This window comes from Phoca vitulina, unplaced genomic scaffold (assembly GCF_004348235.1).
Source record: "Phoca vitulina isolate PV1807 unplaced genomic scaffold, GSC_HSeal_1.0 scaffold146, whole genome shotgun sequence".
In the NCBI taxonomy this organism is placed as follows: Eukaryota; Metazoa; Chordata; class Mammalia; order Carnivora; family Phocidae; genus Phoca; species Phoca vitulina.
The window spans coordinates 251,735-267,956 of record NW_022589849.1 but is presented as its reverse complement, the minus strand read 5'-3'; the positions used below and the strand labels follow the sequence as shown (position 1 = coordinate 267,956).

Genomic DNA, 16,222 nt, shown 5'->3' with positions numbered 1-16,222 from the left:
GAAAGAGGACTGGTTTCACTGAGGCTTCCCTGCCCATGCGTTAGCATTGGGGAACCCAGTACTTAGGGGATGGCTCTTTCTGGTGCCAACTATGGATGCAGGGCTGATATGTGTGTGTGTGTGTGTGTGTGTGTGTGTGTGTGTGTATGTGTGTGACCAGGGACTAATGTCCCAAAGACAGAGAGAGGAGAGCATCCTCCCAGCACACATTTATTCAGACCCACATTGTTCTGGCCCACATTCCATCCTGGGCATTCTGCATGAACAAGACACAGTCCCTACTGAAGAGGGAACTCTGGCACTGGTCAGGTCAGGAAGAGAAACAAGCAGTGAGACATGTGAAGAAAGCCCTGTCCTGACTTCAGGTAGGTGCTGAGGTTGGGAGGGATAGTCGTGTGGAAGAACAGGACAAATCTGAGAGATCTGAGATTCAGTTCCAGTTCCAGGCCTGTGTGGAGATTTCTCTTAGGTGAGCGCTCGGGGCACAGAGGATGTGTCAGGTGTGTAAGGGGCAATTTCCAGGTAATAAGTCAGGTCCTCTGCGCAGCTGCTGGGAACATTGAAGGGCCTCCAGGAGGAAGCTGCTGAGGTAGGAACAGGTCTGGCACAGGTGTGCTCAGTGCCTGGGATCTCCCTAGGTCACCTGGGGGCTGAGGTCGCTCAGGGCAGTGGTTATCATCCCTCCCCTCCCCCCAATACACACCTAAGCCACAGGGAGACCAGGGTGCTCCATGTGCTCTGATATTGTCCCCCCGTCTTGTCCCCTGTCGATGACCTGCACTGCTTTCCCCAGCATCCACAGACTGGCCGAGCTGAGCTGGAACATGAGGGAGGGGTGCACCTGACAGGGAAGGGAGCCGGGAGAGGAGTGCAGGTCCCCGGAGAGGGAGAGAAAAGAGCAGAAGCCAGCAGGTGCAAGGCAGCAGCTGTCCCCTGCCCCAGGCCAAGAGGGGAGGTGGGCCAGCCTCAGCCAGAACGTTCCAGGTCCTGAAGGAGACAGCTCCTTCCTCTCAGTTCTGCCCGCTGCCTGTGGGGGGCGCTGCTGCACTTGGCCACTGTGACACCTGCTGACCAGGGAGGTGCCCGCCCGCCCATTCATGGTCATGATGATGAGAAAGCCTCTGGTGGGAATCTCCAGATTATCATTCCCTAGAGGGACATTGTCATGATCCTTTAACCCGAAAAATCCCTTGAAATCTTATTTTAGCCATAGGGATTCCCATAAAAAAATCATCTTTTTTTTTTTTCGTTTCATTAGGTCAATAAGTAAATTTTAGATGAAAGATTCCAATGGCACTTGATATGCTTTTGTGAGGAGAAAATGGTTTTCTTCTCACAACTCCTTTGAAGATATCGCTCTGACACAAGCCAGGGTGGAAATAGGGGAAGCTTCTGCTTTTCCTTCTTAATAAATTCCTCCTCTGTCATTTGGACCTCATGCTATGCTCTACAAATCAAATTCAAAACTGCAAGTGAAAGATTCATGAAGAGAAATTCAAGTTATGATACAATTTTATTCACATCTTGGAAAAGGTCTCTCCCCTTAGAACTATAGGTGAGACCCGAATGCAGCCGTGGCCACCACACGGGGTCACATGGGGTTGGGCGTGAGCTAAGGGTCAGACCTGCCTGGTGCAGGTGACTTGGGGCAGTGGGAGGACAGTGGTGCCAGGAGAAAGTCCCCTGTGGACCCCAAGGTGGTGTCTGCACTTCCTCCAGAGTTTCGTAAAATCTGAGGGCAGGGCCTGGGGCAGCAGGGGCCTGGTCCCCTCTTCAGGAAGCCTCAGGCAGCCCTTCTGCATGTGAGGACAACTCATCCAGGAACCAGAGGAGACACAGCCCCTGGGGCCCACCTAGGCTGCCTGTACCCAAGGAGAAGAGGAATTCCTGCAGGACTGTGCTGTCTGAGGCAGCTGCCTCCCCTCCCGAGTGATGCGTGATTACATCTGGGGTCCAAGTGATGTACGATGACATCCTAAATCTTTGCTCTCAACCATGAAACTCAACAACAGTCCCCATAGTCAGAACAGCCCCCCACTCTGCCATTGTTCAGTAGGATAAACACAGACCGGAGGATAGAGAACCTGCTAGAGTCTCCCACTCTGCAGGGGCCAGGCTAGGATCAGGGAGGATACCTGATCTGAAGGCCTGAGTAGCCATTGCTCAGAGAGCAGGTGAGAGAGAGAGCCAGGCCATGGAGGAGGGTTTGTGTCCCAATGCACATCCCTCTCTGTCTCTGTGAGTCACTGCCAGACACTCTCACTGTGATGATAGGTGACACAGCAATGAGCAGCCTCGTCCTGGCCCTTGTGGTCCTGGTCATGCTCTGGTGAGGCATGTCCTTAAGTTGTATCCTCAGAATCAGCCCCAAATGGTCACTCACATCTGTATATATAACCAGCTCGGGGACCTGGTGTGGCTTCTGCTGGTATCAAGATTCAAGTTCACTCCTGAGCTCATCTCCAGAGCAGGGGATCCTGGGCCTGCCCAGGGCCACTGACATGGATGGAGGTGGCCTCAGGTCAGGGGAGGCTCACAGCTTATGAGAGGAGCAGAGAGGGGCCTGGAGGAAGACAGGGAGGCTGAGTCAGAAGTGACTGGCCCAGCCCTTAGGAGAGGGAACAGTGTGGACACAGTGAGGGCAGGGCCCTGACCCCATGGACCCTGAGTGGTAGGGAGCAGGGCACCTGTCCCTCACTCTGTGCCTCTCTCTGGGCCTCTCACCTGTGCTCGGTGCAGCAGGGAAGCAGGACGAAGCTACTCAGAGTGTGGTCCTCGGAGGACCAGCACCACAGGCTCATGCACATGCAGATGCCCGGGGCCACCCCAGAGCTGCATCTGCATCTTGTGGAGCAAACCCTCCCCAGGGGACTGTGTGCTCACTGAGTTTCACAGGCTAGGGGTTCAGGCTACCATGGAAAGTCTCACTTCCTCTCCTTGTCTTCCCAGGTCCTACCAGGCCACCTGGTTCTTGGGGCTTAACTGTTCCTCTCTGGTCACTGAGCTTGATTCAGATTCTAGACCCTGTAATGATGTGGAAAAAATGGTTTAATAATAGACTTTTTCACCAGCCACATAGGGTGTGCATTGTGGATGGGATACCCCAGTGAGATACTGACCGCACTGCTCTGGTGGTTGAGAAGGCACCATACCCCCACGCCCGTGTCTTCCTGGCAGTGAATCACCAGGAAAAGTAGGGGGCACTGGATAGGGGAATCCTGATGTCTATCATGGGGCAACTGGGTATCTACAACACAACTGGGGTAAGCAGGTATATGCATGGATTCAGGAAATCCCCAAATACTCCCTGGGACTGTGATTACAGTCATAAATTCATCACAATCCAATGCAGCAGGTCTGATAATGGACCCACCTTCCAGGTAAAGGCTTGGTTGTCCCACCTGGCAGGGATCATGACTAGCTCAGGAATTTTCTGTGGGCAAGGGGGACATGGGGTCTTGAAGAAGGTAATTAGAGACATCACTCTGACCACGAGGTAGTGGCAGAAATGAGCACAGTAAAAGTAACAAGTGTTTCTTCCTTATGTTGACATGAATAAGTTTGGATACATATTAAGCATATGTTTCTCTTTTGTTCACCTGTGTCATCCCATTATCATCTATCATTAGATGTGTTAACACTAGTAAACTACATCTCAATATTGAAGTTATGGGATATCAAATCAGCAGGGACAAAAATAAAGATCACTAGTAGACTAAAATGTATTTTGAATCCTCTTGTGGGGAAAGGGTGAGCATGTTTGTAATTGTTCACTGGATAGTTTCATCACATTAGGTAGAAACATGGTAGCCAACATTCTCTTTATTCGGAGACTGTGGTTTGTGTGGATCTGGGTGAGTGTCATGTGGAGCAGGGGGGACTGTGGTGGTTATTAATTGTCAGCATTGACAGGCTGAACTGTATTTCACAAAATTCCTTTCTCTCTGCATTTCTGGGTAGGGTGAGTGTAAAGAGAAATTCTTGGGCACAATTTGGAGGGTAGAAGTGAGGCAGAACACATTGTGTGTCTCACTCCCATGGTTGTGTATCTTCTGGCCACTTTGTAGGAGGAGGCAACTCTCCCAATGTCCCTCATTCACCATCAGGATGGATGTGACTCTCCAACTGTCTGTCAGAACCCAGAGCACCTAGTGGGTCTGCATCTCTTCTCATTGTATAAAAACACAAGTAACAATGTGATCTGTGTGGGGATTGGACACACACATTGTGGATTTGTGGGAGAAACCAGAGCTTTGTGTGTGTACACAGGGGCCTCCTGAGGTCCCTGGGGACCATGGCGGTGATAGAGGCTATCCTGGATTGGGTTCCAGAATGCAGACTCTGAGGTGGAGAAGTGCATGTGTAGGAAATGTAGGAGCAGGAGGGAGGTCAAACTGGGCAGAAGGAAAAGTGACCCACACAAAGTGAGACATCAGGTGAGGCCTCATCCCTGCATGGGGGACTTTAAGCTGAGACCTTCCAGGATATCTGTACTGGGGGTAGGGCCTTGGGACCTTGGCTTCAGGAAATATTCAACTGAATCTCTCTGAGAAGGGGCAGAGACTGGAGGAGGCAGTGTTCTGAACTAAGAGCACTTCCCAGGGAAGAGTTCCCCCATGAGCTTCCAGGGGTTCCAGGCAGAGGTGAGTGCGTGCGCGAGCCCAGAGGAGGGGTGACCACAGTGGGTAATGCACTGGTCTGCTCCACTCAGAATCCCCAGCTGCCATGCTGCCAGGGCTTCAGGAGCTCAGCGGAGCTGGAAATTTCTGGTCATAATCCTGGCCAGTGGCGTGAAGGAGTGGTCCATGACCACCATATAGAAATGCAGGAATAATGACCAGTGTATTGATGCTTCTTTCTGTTTGTCCTTCCACCCAGTCCCTCTGTTTCCAAACATACTCAGGCCATGACAATATCGTAGCCCCAAATCAAACCACCCTCTACAGGTACTGCCTGAAGGGTGGATGGCTGGGAGGTCTGGGGACCTTGGATCTGGTGACTGGGGCCAGACCTCACTGCTCTGTGCACAGGCCTCCTGGGGCTGGAGGAGAGGGTGACACAGGTGGAGAAGGGGTTTGTGTCTCACTTCCCCATCTGCCTGTGTCACCGTGAGCATCAGCATTACTGTCCCACACCTGACAGTAATAGTCAGCCTCGTCCTTGGCCCGGGCCCCGCTGATGGTCAGGGTGGCCGTGTTCCCTGAGTTGGAGCCTGAGAATCGGTCACGGATCCCTGAGGGCCATCTGTTGCTATAGAAGATGATCAGCATGGGGGCCTGGCCCGGCTTCTGCTGGTACCAGTAAACATTTTTACTTCCAATGTTGTTTCCCCCACAGGTGATCCGGGCTGTTTGTCCCAGGGTCACAGACACAGATGGGGGCTGAGTCAGCTCATAGGAGGCCACAGAACCTACAAGAAAGAAAAGGAGCTTTAGGTTTCCAGCTCTGGGTCTCATCCCCGGAACACCATCACCTGCCTGGCCTCCAGGGATTCTCCACGCCCTGTTTCCACCCTCCCACCATCTCAGCACCTGAGGCCCTTGGGTCCAGCTGGTGGATGGACTATTTGCACAAAGGAGATCATCCTCATTTTTCTCTGCACAAGTCAGAGCCAGTGAGCACTTGGGGGAATTACACGCCTCCAGTCTCTCACTGCCTCAGGGTGAGGACCATCCTTCCCCTGACAAGCTGCTCCCTGCTTAGCTCAGAGTCAGGGCCTGGATTGCCCCAGATCCCTGGGGCTGCAGTGGGTCTGAGCCTGGGTGCAGCACCTGTGCAATGAGCAAGGAGGCCAAGGAGGAGAGGGGTCCAGGCCATGGTGAAGGATTCTGCTCCCAGAGTCCTGTGCCTGGTCTGGATTGATCCCAGGCATCTCTTATCCCCTTTCTGAAGGGACAGGATGGTCATACAAATGAGCTGGGGCTCAGGCGCTGCTATTGAAGAGCCTTATGGTTTCATAGAAGGGCTCAGCCTCAGGGGACACAGAGAGGGGAGGGCCAGCCCTGGAGGTCCACCCTCAGCCCAGGGGATTTTTCTTCACCTCCTGGTCCATAGCCTGGGGTGCCCAACTCCATCCTCTCCATGTCCTGACTTCACTCCTGAGCTGGTCTGTCCTGGCTGAGCGCAGAGGTGGAGTATGTCTGCATTTTCTGAGCATGATAGCATGTTTCCTCTGCAGGAACTAGGAGGCTTAGGTCAGTGCATTGCCTAAGCCATATCTGTGTTGGGGAGCATTAGAACCCGATCAAAAAGTTCTCCCTTGCCATGTGCACGTAGAGTTTTAAGGAGCCATTGAAGTGCTGTAGGTGTCTGTCCTGAGGGCTGGTCACGGATGTTGTGCCTCAGTATCCCCAGGGTGCAATGCATGCTGGAGCAGACCCAGCTTGAGCAAAGATCGACAGTGACTGAGTGCAGCAGGAATGGGCTGGGTTGGGAGGCATGAAATCCTGGACCTGTGCTAGAGACAGAGACAAATTCACAAGGACACAAATATGGAGAGCCCCTGAGTCAGAATTTTACATCAGAGTCAAAGGTGATAGTGTAGAAAACCTGCACCCTTTCTTTCTGGTCTCAGGTCCTGGTGAACAACCGTCCCTGTTAGAACTCCTGATGCCAGACCCTCCCCATGGCCAGGTGGCTTGGCTAGGTGATCTCTGCTGCCCCCTGGTGGCCGTTCTCCGGGAGGCACAGGGAAGTCCGTTGTCCAGGTGCAGATTCAGAACCCACTGCTTACATCCTGATTCCCAGATCCTTGGACTGCTGGCCCCAGGGAGGAATTACTCTTCTCTATGTGGCCCTTGCCACTTTCAAGGCCAGACTGCAGGAGATCTGAGTATCCATGAAAATCGGAAGAGGCCCATGTGAGGAGGAGAAGGCAAAGCCCATCTGAGGTATCACTGCTCCTACCACTGGGGTGATGGGTCGTCAGGAGTGTGGTTCTGGGCTGGACACCAGGGGACACAGGACTCAGGCACTGCTTCTTACTGGCCCTGGTGGCTGGTGCACCAAAATAGGGTGGTGGTGGCTACAGCTCCAAGGACAGAGACAGGAGAACACTCACCTGACTAACCTTTATTCAGACCCACTTTGGTTTGGCAGACTTTCAATCCTGGGAAATCTTTGTGAAGAAGACAGTTTCTCTCTCAGAGTTTCCATGTTGTGGGTGGGGTGCAATAGTGGACACACTTGTTTTAGTGAGACAGTAGACAGCCCCTACCACCTTTTACCTAAGTCTTATCTTCTATATTCATTTGAAAGCCAAACCATTGCTATTCCCACGTCCCTCTTGGCCAGCATTGACCTTGTGGTTCAGCACTGGCCAATGGATATGTCCTTCATCTGGTGATCTTTCTGGGTACTTTTACTCTCATGAAGAAAGGAGACAGACCAGATATATGGAGTGCCTTTCCTGGAGCTGCAACAGCCATGTGAGGTGTGTTGTCAGCAAGAATGAAAAGCAAAGCTCCATAGGTGAGATATTGGGGAGAAAAGTGAGTAGATTTGGGACCTCATGGAATTGGTGAGTCTCTGGAAAGTAGCCATTTACCTCCAGACTTTGTTGGGAGGGAGTTTGTCTGTTCCTGCCTCTGATTATCATGGGTATGGTTTGCATTAACGTTTTTTTGACCAGTAGGGAAATAATGACCACAAATCAATGAACTAATCACATGATAGGGAAAAACCGTTCAGTAGTAGGTAATATGCAGACAATTAAGATGGATATCAGGCAGATACTGTGTGGGGAGAAGCTGCAGGAGGCCTCTCTGGGGAGGTGACCCTAGAGCTGCTGTCAGTCAGGATGGGAAGAAGGAAGGGGCACGAGGACATGTGTTTGGGGACAGCAGGGTCAGTCCCTGCAGGGAAGATTCCTGTTTGTCTGATCCTGAAGGAACAGTGAGCACCTAAGGTGTCTGTAATTTAAAACTTGTCAGTTTCAAGGTAATATGTTCTTATAAATGAAAAATTGGGGGGCTGGAGTGATGTGTTGTCAGAATTCATTTTGCTGTTTGTTTCTGGTTTTGGTGAATCCCAGGAGTGGTTCCTGTGTGAATCTGGAGCAAACTGAAAGGGAGACAGCAGCCTTTTTTGTAGCTGACGGTCATTGTGGCTCATCTGCTGGGTGTTAAGTCTTTTTCTAATGAAAGGATGTTGCATTTGTCAAATGCTCTTTCTGCTTCGATTGAGAAAATCATGTGAGTTTTGTGTTTTATTCCATTGATACGATGTATCGCACTAATCGTTTTGTATGTTGAAACACCTTGCATTGTTGCAATAAATCCCTTTTGTTCCTGGTGTCTAATTCTTTCTATATGCTGCTGGATTAAGTTTGATAGTGTTTTGTTGAGGATTTCTGTGCCTGTATTTGTAGGAGACAGCGGTCTATAGTTTTCTAGTGATGTGTACTTTTGGTATCAGTGTAACAATGGCTGCATGAAATGAGTGGGGAAGTCTACCACATTCATCTATTTTTTGGAACCCGTTGTGAAAAATTCATACTACAGTTGAGTTTTGAACAAAGCAGGTGTTAGGGGTGCTGACAGAGGTGCAGTCTAAAACCTGCATATGACTTTTGATTCCCCCAAATTTTCACTACTAATCGCCTCCTATTGACCAGAAACCTTACTGACAACATACACAGTGGATTAACACATATTTTCGATGGTGTATGAATCATATACTGTATTCTCACAAAAAAGGTGAGTCCAAAAAGAAAGTGTTGTGCAGAAGAAAATTAGGGAATTGGGATAGCTGGTGCTGGTGTGTGGGGCCCAGGCAGCCCCTGCCCGGCCAGCACCATGTGAGTCTCTGGCGTGGACGGGCACTGTGCTCACCCTGTGCAGCAGTTCTCAGCAAAGGACATCGGTGGGGATACGTTTAATCTGTACAATCTGTACTTGTGCATCGTCACCAACAGGCCCTAACAACGTGGCAAACAGACATGAACTGCAGTAAGCTCCTCGACCCGCAAGCCCCCTATGCTGAGTCGGGTTCGTGGAGCCTGGCCTTCCCTTGTGACCATCCGGAGAGGCAGCAACCAGGGAGTAATGTGCAGATGGGACAGTCCGCCGATGGCTCTAAGGTCAAATTGCATGAGCACAGCAAGATCTGAGTGACTAGGGAGGTCACCCACCCACTGTGGAAGGGGATGGAAGCCCAGCCCAAGGGGTGGAGCATGCAGGGGAATGCCATCAAATGGACCTTCACCAAGTTCCATATCGTCCAGAAAGCTGTGTGGTGACACGATATGTCCCACAGAAGGGCCCCTGGTAATAAAGAAGGAACTTCCCTGCCACCCATAGCTCTGCAAGCGTGCACCCCCCACCCGAGCCCACTGTCCCTTGGAGAGGTCCACACGGTACCCTTACTGTCTCCCTGAAAACCAGGCTTCTGCTCTGGTGTAGACCCCAGACCAGGCAGGCACCCTCTACCGGAGGAATGTCCCTCCACCTGCTAGCTGCTCAACACTCCCCACCCCTGGCTGTCTTGTGGGAATAGAACATACAGATTTGGGGGGAAAAGCATGAACAAGAGAAAATACATTTACATTACTGTCGTGTAAACCCTTGTGAGTAACTGGACTGGAGCAATTCAACCCGAGTTGGTCAAGGGTCAACTGTATGCCTCTCATGTTGGTTCTTTCTGGAGAACCTAACGAATACACCTCTTAGATAACTCTTATCAATATAGTTGATATAACAAAGTTGATATAACAAAGATATAACTCTTTGTTATTGAAAGGTTTTAGTTTATTGTTGCTTTAGGGTTTACAGGAGCAATCTACCTTCCCAAAATCTACCTTCCAGTGATTTTATATCACTTCACATAGAACATAAGACTATTTTAATATGTTCTTCTCACCCCACCCCCCAATTTGTGCTATGGGGATCCTGTGTTTTATTTTGAGATTCATCATGAACCAGGGCATATTGTTATTATGTTTGTCTTCACACAGTTGTCATTCAGAGGCATTAATGTAAGACAGATGTTTAGGTTTGTCCATGTAGACCCCATGGCTGATTATCTTCATCCCTTTGTGTGGGTTCACATTTGCTATCTGATAGACTATTCCTCTCTGTGAGGAGCGTCTGTCACTCGCTGTTGTAGCGAGTGTCTGTGGGTGGTCAATTATGTGAGATTGTGCAGTCTGAAAGCTTTATCTTGCTTCATTTTTGAGAGATATTTTCACTGGATAATGAATTTCAGGTGGACAGATTTTTCTTTTTTACAGATACATATTTTTTTTTAAGATTTTATTTATTTGAGAGAGAGAGAGAGTGTGCAAGTGGGGCAGAGGGAGAGGTAGAAGCAGACTCCCTGCTGAGCAGGCAGCAGGACAAGTGGCTTGATCCCAGGACTCCAGGATCATGACCTGAGCCAAAGGCAGACGCTTAACCAAATGAGCCACCCAGGTCCCCCTACAGATACATAGTTTAATATCTTTCTTTCAAAAGATATTTCTCCACCGTCTTCTTGCTTGCGTTGCTCATAATAAAATCTGCTTTCACCATATTTACCCTCTGCATACCACCCGCGTGTTCTCTCTGGCTGCTTCGCAGATGACTCTTCCACACCGGCGTTCAGCAATGTGACTGTGATGTGGATGACACTGTGGTTACTTCCTGGTTCCCAAGCATGAGCTTTGTTGAACTTCTTGAATATGTTGGTTATTGTTTTCACCAAATTTGTAATATTTCTGTCCAATATTTCTTTAAGCATCTTTTCTATTCCCTCCTGTCTGTCTTCTCTGCTCGGAGGCTCCAGTTACAAGTATAGTGGGCTGCATGAGGTGGTCCCGCAACCAAACGAGGCTCTGTTCATTTCTTACTGTCTTTTTTTTGGGGGTTCTTATTTCATTTTGAATGGTTACTACTTTGGTGTTGTGGAGTTCGCGAATCTCTTCTTTTGCAGAAACTAATCTGTTGTCATCCAGTGCATTTTTACTGTCAAACACTGACTGCAGTTTTCATCTCCAAAGTGAGATGTGGCCCTGTTCAAGGGTCATCCACGTCTGCACTGAACATGTTCAGTCATGCTCTGCCTCTTCAAACAAATGGAGTCTCATTACAATGGTAATTTTTGTGTTGTCCCTCATACATCCTCTGTAGAGCCTGCCTTCGGGGCAGGGAGGAGGGAGCAGCCTGTGGACCTCAGACCTGGGGACCTGGGTCAGACCTGCTCATTGGTTTGTGCACAGGTCTCCTGGGGCTGGAGGAGAGGGTCACAGGTGGGGAAGGGGTTTGTGTCTCACTTCCCCGTCTGCCTGTGTCACTGTGAGCAGTACCACTACTATCATAGGACTGACAGTAATAGTCAGCCTCGTCCTCGGCCCGGGCCCCGCTGATGGTCAGGGTGGCTGGGTTCCCCGAATTGGTGCTTGAGAATCGGTCAGGGATCCCTGAGGGCCGGCTGCTATCACCATAGATAATCGTCACGGGTGCCTGGCCCGGCTTCTGCTGGTGCCAGGAAACATATGTATTTCCAACATTGTCTCCCCCACAGGTGATCCTGGCCGTCTGTCCCAGGCTCACTGACATCGAGGGGGGCTGAGTCAGCACGTAGGCAGCCATGGAACCTGCAAGAGAGAAAACGCGAGGTGGGCTTTCAAACTCAGGTCTCATCTTTAGGAAGCCCCCACCCACGTGACCTAGATTGGAGTTTAGGGATACTCTGGACTTACAGGGCACCCCTCCCATCAGTCTCAGCCTCTGGGGCCCCTGAGCATGGCTGGTGAATGGAGCTTTTGAACAAATAAGAACCCTGAACCTCTTTCCCTGGGTAGGTGCAGCCCCTCAGGGCTCACACAGAGCCCTCCAGCCCCTCATCCTGCAGCAGGGTCATGAGCATCTTGCCCCCCACAAGCAGTGCCCTGCTGAGCTCCATGTCGGGGCCAGGCTTGTGACAGTTCTGTGGGTCTGGGTGGGTGTGAGCCTGGGCTCAGCACCTGTGCAGTGAGACAGGAATCCGAGGAGGAGAGGGGTCCAAGTCATGGTGATGCTGCCCCGATTTTCTCCCTGAGGCACTAGGCTGGGCACATTCCTTCCCAGGCCTCTCTTATCCCCTCGCTGGAAACACCTGAAGGTTATGCAAATCATTTGGGGCTCAGGGGCTGCTGCTGAGGACCTTCGTGGTTTCAGAGAAGGCTTGGCCCCAAAGGGCAGAGAGAGGGAGGGGTGAGCCCTGCAGACCTACCATCAGCCCAGGGGATTCTGCTTTACCCACTTGTCCCATAATTGGTTCTGAAATGTCCTTCCCAGATTTTCTCCTTTCCTTGCTCCTAGGTGACCATAAGAGGCTTAGGTCAGTGCAGTGTCTACCCAGACCCCTGTTTGTGAGCATCAAACATGAAGAAAATTCTTCACTTGCTAAGCACACATGGAGTTTTGCAAGAACCATTGAGGTGCTGTAGGTGATGTCCTCACGGAGAGCTCCTAGGGCAGGTCATAGATTCTGTGGCTCAGTATCCCCAGTGTGTATTCAGTTCCTGGGATAGATGCAGTGCTTGAGCAAGGATTGACAGTGACTGGTTTTTAGCATAAATGGGCTGGGCTGGAGAGGCATGAAGTACTGGACCTTGTGCAGGAGACAGAGGCAAATTCTTAAAGAGACAGATCTGAGCGACACCGAGTCAGAATTTTTTGTTAGCGGTAAAGGTGACACTAGAGAAAGCCTATGACTTTTCCTTTAGGTCTCAGGTGGTGGTGACGAACCCTCCCTGGCTGTTAGAACCCCTGATGCCCATACACACCCCATGTCCAGGTGAGCTCTGCTGCCCCCTAGAGACCACTCCGCATTGGCGGCTGCAGGTGCAGGGAAGACTTTCCTCCAGGTGGAGATTCTGAATCCACTGCTCCGATCTTGAGTCCCTGATCCATGGACTTTTGGCTCCATGTGAGGAATTGCTTTTATCTAAGTAGTCCCTGCCAGCCTCAAGGTCATGCAGGTGCTGATCAGATTACCCATGAAAATATGAGCAGGCTCATTTAGAGGAGGAGAATGCAGGGCTCATCTGAAGTATGGGTGGTGGGTCGTCATGCATGTGGTTTTGGAGCTTGGTACTAGGGGACGCAGGACTCAGGGACAGCCTCTTACTGGTGCCAGGGGCTGGTGCAGGACCAACCTGGGGCAGAGGTGACTTGCTTCCAAGTCAGAGACAGGAGAACAGTCACTTAACAGACATTAATCAGACCCACTTTGGTCTCGCAGACATTCTATCCTGGAAATTAGTGTGAACAAGACGCAGTCACTTTATCAATTTCCATCTCGAGTCTGGGGCTGCAGAGTGGATATACGTGTTTTGCTGATACAGCACATAGACTCCAACCCCTTCTATCTGCATCTTGTCTTCTATGTTCTTTTAGAAGCCACACTATGGCTATTCTCAGGTGCCACTTGGTCAGCATTGACCCCATCCATGGCCCAGAGCTGACCAATGAATGTGTCATGTGCCTGGGGATCTTTTGGGGGACTTTTGCTCTTGTGAAGAAAAGAAACAGTATAAATGTATGTTGTGCTCTTTCCCTTGTACTTGGGTGTGATGGCTGGAGCTGCGGCAGCCATCCCTAGGTCCGCTCAACAATAAGGCAAAGCAAAGCCTCCATAGTAGTGATGGTGGGAGAAAAAGTGAGTACCTGGAGAACCACCATCTGACCTCAGACTTATTTCTGTGGGAGAAAAATAAGCATCTGAACGTTCATGCCTCTTGTTGAGATGTGCATGTATTGCCTTAATCTTCCTGACCAGTTAGGATGACAATAAACACAAAATGATCAATTAATAAAATAATTATAGAAGAACGTGTGCAGTGTTGGGTGATGTGCAGAGAATGAAGTGACATCAGACAAAATGACAGACAGGGAGTGTGTGGGGAGAGGTTAGAGGAGGCCTCTCTGCAGAGGGGACTGTGGGGCTTCTGTCAGGATGGGAAGAAGGGGCAAGAACTGAAGTGTGTTTGGAGTCAGTCCCTCTGGAGAAGAGTCTGGTTAGTCTGAGGATGCGGGGACTGTGAGGACCTAGGTGTCTATGATTCCAAACTAGTTGAGTTCCAAGGTGACATTTCCTCCTAAGTTAAAAACTTGAGGGGCAGGTGTGATGTGTTAGAATCCTCATGCTGTATGTTTCCAGGAAAAGTGAATCACAAGAGGAGCCCTGTGTGAACCTCCCTGCGAACTGAGTGGGAAGTTGGAGCCCGTTTGTAACTGACAGTCAGTGTGGCTTCTCTGAGGCTCACCTGTGTGTGTTTGTGTGTGTCTCCGCATCCATCAAATTCCTGCCACACACTCCTTTATATTGATGAACATACACACACATGAGTATACTTGTACGTGTGCACAGATATACTAATTGTGTCTGCTCTGTGTATGTTTGTAGATGTATGTGTGTGTACATCCTTTTACAGTGTATACACATATATTTTCTAGAGATTCTGAACTCTGCCTGGGTACCGAAGTTGCGGTTGATGGGATTTTGTTTTTTTTAGGAGGCATGTGGTTACATTTTATCAGTAATGATAAGGTGGGTGTGGTTGCCACAAGAAATAGTGGGATCAAATACTAATCAGACTCATTTGACAGAGGACACTGGTATCATTTAGTTAATGATGCTATTCCTAGGCCTGAAATAGATGGACAGCTTACCAACTTTTCTCGTCTGTATAATAGAAAGCTCCACTTGGGAAACACTTTGGCTTGCTACTGAACCTTAACAGAGAATGTATGCTCCTTATTAGCCACTAAGTTACTCTGTGACCTGAACCACCTGCCTGGACTGACGGCCTACTGACCAACAATGCCATGGAAATGGGCATTCAGAGCAGCTGTCCAACATCAAACAGAAGAGGTTAATTTGATATCAGGCTTCACCAGGGCCTGAAGGAACAGATGAGTTGTATGAGGAAGAGGCCCAATGCCCATGACCCTAACCCCTGCTGCATTATCTTTTCTCTGTCTCCCTTTTCTCTGTCTCCTTAACTATGACCGAAGGGGATGATCCTGAGACCAGCTGATATAGAGAAAATACACACAGCTTGTTTACAGAGGTTCCCGTATGCCATGCAGCCAACTCTGCTGGTTAACAATATCAGCACGGCAGCCCTCCTCTGGGACACCCTGCATAACATGGGTAGAGGAAAACTCTCCAATGAGGTAATATTTGAGCGGAGTGCTTGGTTCATTTCACCTGGACAGAGAGAAGGACAGAGCCTATACTGACCTATAGGCTCTACTCAGAGTTCAGTGGATGGCCAGAGATGCCAAGAAACACAGTAAGAAAACTGGTAAAAGATGTTTGAGGAAGAGATATTTGAGTAGAACTCCCCAAATGAATACAGAGCAGGATGCTATGTGTGTTCCATGAAAATGTCTACCATAATGTGTCCTCAAAAGGAAATGGTGTTAATAATCAGGTGGATAATATGACATGACTGGGGACGGTGATCAGCCTTCTTGTCCATCCACACTTGAACTTGTCCAGTGGGCTCCATTACACAGTGCCCATGTTGCAAGGTATGTGGTTATTCATGGGATAATCACTGTCAATTTCCACTCACTAAAGTTCACCTGGCTATGGCCACTTCTGAGGACCACTCTGCCAACAGCGGAGACCAACCCTGAGTTCCCAGCATGAGACCATTCTCTTGGGAAACAGCCTGGAGCCTGGTTGCAGACTAATTACATTAGACCTCTTCCATCATGGTAGGGATAGCTCTGTACTTTTTGGAATAGATCTTTACCTACATAGGTTTACTTTGACTGCAATGCTTCTTCCCAAACTATTACCCTTGTACTGCAGGTTGCCTCACCCACTGTTCTAGTATTTCAGGGAGGCTTCTGTCCAAGGTACATATTTCACATCAAATAAAGGACTGCAATGTGCCCATGTCCATGGAATTCACTGGTTCTACCTTCTTCCCCACTGTTCTGAAACAGCTGGCTTGGATGAATGGACTAATGTCTTCTTGAAGACTCAGTTTCTGTCCCAGGCATGGGACAACACCTTGTGGGGCTGGAGTAACATTTTCCAGAGTTGATATTTGCATTAAATCTGTGTCCAATATATGGTGATGTTTCTGGCATAGCTAACATTCATGGGTCCAGGGATCTAGAGGTGGAATTGGGAACGTCCCCACTCACTGATATTCCCAGTCACCTGCAAAATTTTGACTGTCACCATGACCCTCCACTCTGGTGACCTAGAGGTCTTAATTCTAAAGGAGAACTGCTTTCAC

At 49.6% G+C, this 16,222-nt stretch overlaps 2 gene segments (V, D, J or C); both read right to left on the bottom strand.

The window, feature by feature from the left end:
- Positions 1 to 5,107: 5,107 nt before the first annotated feature.
- LOC116628949 lies at positions 5,108 to 5,844 on the bottom strand (the record flags this gene model as incomplete). The annotated part of the segment is given in 2 exon segments: positions 5,108 to 5,410; positions 5,772 to 5,844. Coding segments are annotated over 2 exon segments (349 nt in total), but the record flags the coding sequence as incomplete, so codon positions are not given.
- Positions 5,845 to 11,147: 5,303 nt separating this feature from the next.
- Positions 11,148 to 11,987, bottom strand: LOC116628948. The segment is given in 2 exon segments: positions 11,148 to 11,572; positions 11,942 to 11,987. Coding segments are annotated over 2 exon segments (471 nt in total).
- Between the last annotated feature and the right edge of the window lie 4,235 nt (positions 11,988 to 16,222).